This window comes from Mus caroli, chromosome 16, assembly GCF_900094665.2.
Source record: "Mus caroli chromosome 16, CAROLI_EIJ_v1.1, whole genome shotgun sequence".
Classification (NCBI taxonomy): Eukaryota; Metazoa; Chordata; class Mammalia; order Rodentia; family Muridae; genus Mus; species Mus caroli.
Genome location: NC_034585.1, coordinates 17,376,561 through 17,379,015, shown reverse-complemented (window position 1 = coordinate 17,379,015; position 2,455 = coordinate 17,376,561). Strand labels below are relative to the sequence as shown.

Here is a 2,455-nt window from a genome sequence, read left to right as displayed (position 1 = left end):
AAAAAAAAAAAAAAAAAAAAAAAAAAAAAAAAGAAAAATACGATGAAGGCAGATGGGAGTGACTGTATGCCAATGAAGCTTTACCTACAAACTCAGGCCCTGAATCAGTCAGCTATACTCTGCTTTAAATGAGCATTTAACAAATTATAAATCCACCTGCCAAGATGACGGGATTCCAGAATGCCTCAAGAGCAGCAGCCTGGTACAAATTTAAACCTCATCGCTTCCTGCACGTGGGAGGTGTGTGCATTCCCAACACAATCCAGGGTGTGACAGCTAACTGAAGGACTGACTGACACAAGAATTGCTGATAGTGTTGTATCCACAAAATAGCAGGCACCGGGGACTATTACACTCAAAGCTTTGACTATATGAGCCCATCACTGCTAGGTGTCATAGATGACTGTCACTGTACCCACCTTCTACTATCAGGGATTCTTACATTCAGGGATACCTGCTAGCTCAGTGTGCTCCCACTAAAACTCCCTTCTCACAACTATGCTGCCTAAATGGATTCCTAAGTGCTCAAGCTCCAAAATAAGTCCTTAAAGTTTTGTCTCTATTGTTTTCTTAAACTAGCATACCCCTTGACCTCCCTACAACTACAGGGCTCTCTACTTTGTAAAAGTCTGGTTTACACAAGCCCATACAAGTTTATATCCATTGACCTCCTTACAGCTCAAGGGTTCTCTACTCTTTAAAAGTCTGGTTTATACCAGTCCTGTCCCTGAGAGCCCTGGACATAAACCCTGGACTGCGCTATGCCAGTCATCACTTTTCAGACACTTGTCTGGTACTTACCGACCACAGTTTGCTATGTATGCAGCTTTCTTGAACCAGGTTATAAACTGAAGGCAAAAATGATGCCTGATGCCCCATAATGTCAATTTCCTTTAGACTATGACACAGTGCTTAGCATGTGTTTGTCAAACAGTTGACAGATGCTGAAACTCAAAGCGGAACCTTTGGAACAAAGATCCTGTGAGGTCCTACATACCTTTGGCAATTGCTACTGGAGCAGAGCTGGGGGCAGCTTGATTTGGAACACTTATGGGCAGGACAGTAGTAGGTAATTTGCTGGTAGAAAACGACTGAACCACTAAGACACAGAAAGATGAGAGTATAATAGTGACAGAAATTAGTATTTTCTTTAATTTAATCTTCAACAATTTTATATATGCATATAATATATCCTGGCCACACTCATTCCCCCATGTTCTCTTATGCTACCAGCTTCCCTGTCTCCCAAAAGCTGCTCTCACTGCCCTGTCTTTTTGTTTTTAGACTGACTTTTAACCAGTACTGCACACACGGGCCATGGTGTGGAGCTATCTACTCAACCGTGTTTAGACCACCCTTTTCTCTCGGTAACCATCAACTGCCAACAGTGCCCCTGTGGAGGGGCTGGACTTCTAAGTCCATCTCCTATCCAAGACAGAGCTGAGAGGCCCAGCCCTGTGCAAGCCCTGGGTAGGTGATCACCGCGGCCACTGCGTTCCTGAGTGTAACGGCCATGCGCTGTCCAGAAAACAGAGCTTCACCCTACTCCCACCCTACGGCATTTACGTTCTTCCCTGCTTTCCTTGAGACGGAAATTACTTTTATTACAAATGACCTAACTCCCATGTTCTCAAGAGCCCATTTTAAGTGTACACACAATCTTAAGCTGTGCTGCCCACTAGTGGCAGAATAACTGAGTTACAGCCTCCACTATGGATATGAGGGCATGTCAGTAAACGAAGAAAATAAAAATGCAATAAAGCCCACTCACAAATGTTCAAGGTGTTCTTTTTCGACACATCTTTAGAAATGGGCAGCTAGAGCCAAGCTACAGTGCTCAGGGGACACAGGTGCATACCACCATGCATCGCAACGGCCTGAGTTAAATCCCTGGGACCTACACTCTAGAAGGAGAACTTAACTCACAAGTTGTCCTCTAAACTCATGTGCTGCATGCACCCACTCATGCCCATGAAATGAGACATAAAGGCTAAGTGACAAGCTGTACAAAACCAAGAGACATCCCACCCAGTAGGAGGGCTCCCAAGACAGAGCTGCGTCAGTACCAGGGTGGCACGCACCTTTGTTCACAGGCATCAGGACAGTCTGTACGCCACCAGAGGTGTTGATGCTTAGAGGCTTGAGCTGACTGGGAATTGTCAGGACAGCCTGCTGGGGACTGCACTGAGCGGAATGAACTTTTAACAACCCTAAAGTAGAAAGACAATGTTAAGTACAGTTCAGGTATTTCCTTCAAGCTCCTGCCCTCTCTGACACTCCCAGTTTCTCCCACAAGCAGTGCCCAGGACACTCTTTAGTAAATAAAAAGTTGGATGCAGGAGGCAATGGTTAATGGAGATTTTACAGTAAAACTCTGATATAATAATTTATTTTTCTTTTCTTCTCTTCTCCTCCCTCTCCCTCCCCCCACCTCTCTTTTTCTTTCTTTTTTTGG

The 2,455-nt window shown here is 44.6% G+C and overlaps 1 protein-coding gene across 3 annotated transcripts in view; it reads right to left on the bottom strand.

Moving 5' to 3' along the window:
• Positions 1-2,455, bottom strand: part of Yeats2 (YEATS domain containing 2) — a 95,429-nt gene that overhangs the window by 17,118 nt on the left and 75,856 nt on the right. For all 3 annotated transcript variants that reach the window (XM_021185201.2, XM_029470574.1, XM_029470575.1), the window contains 2 exons: positions 2,082-2,210; positions 998-1,099 (listed from right to left, as the gene is read on the bottom strand). In XM_021185201.2, coding sequence (XP_021040860.1) covers positions 998-1,099; positions 2,082-2,210 — 231 coding nt within the window. The remainder of the gene's footprint in view (positions 1-997; positions 1,100-2,081; positions 2,211-2,455) is intronic.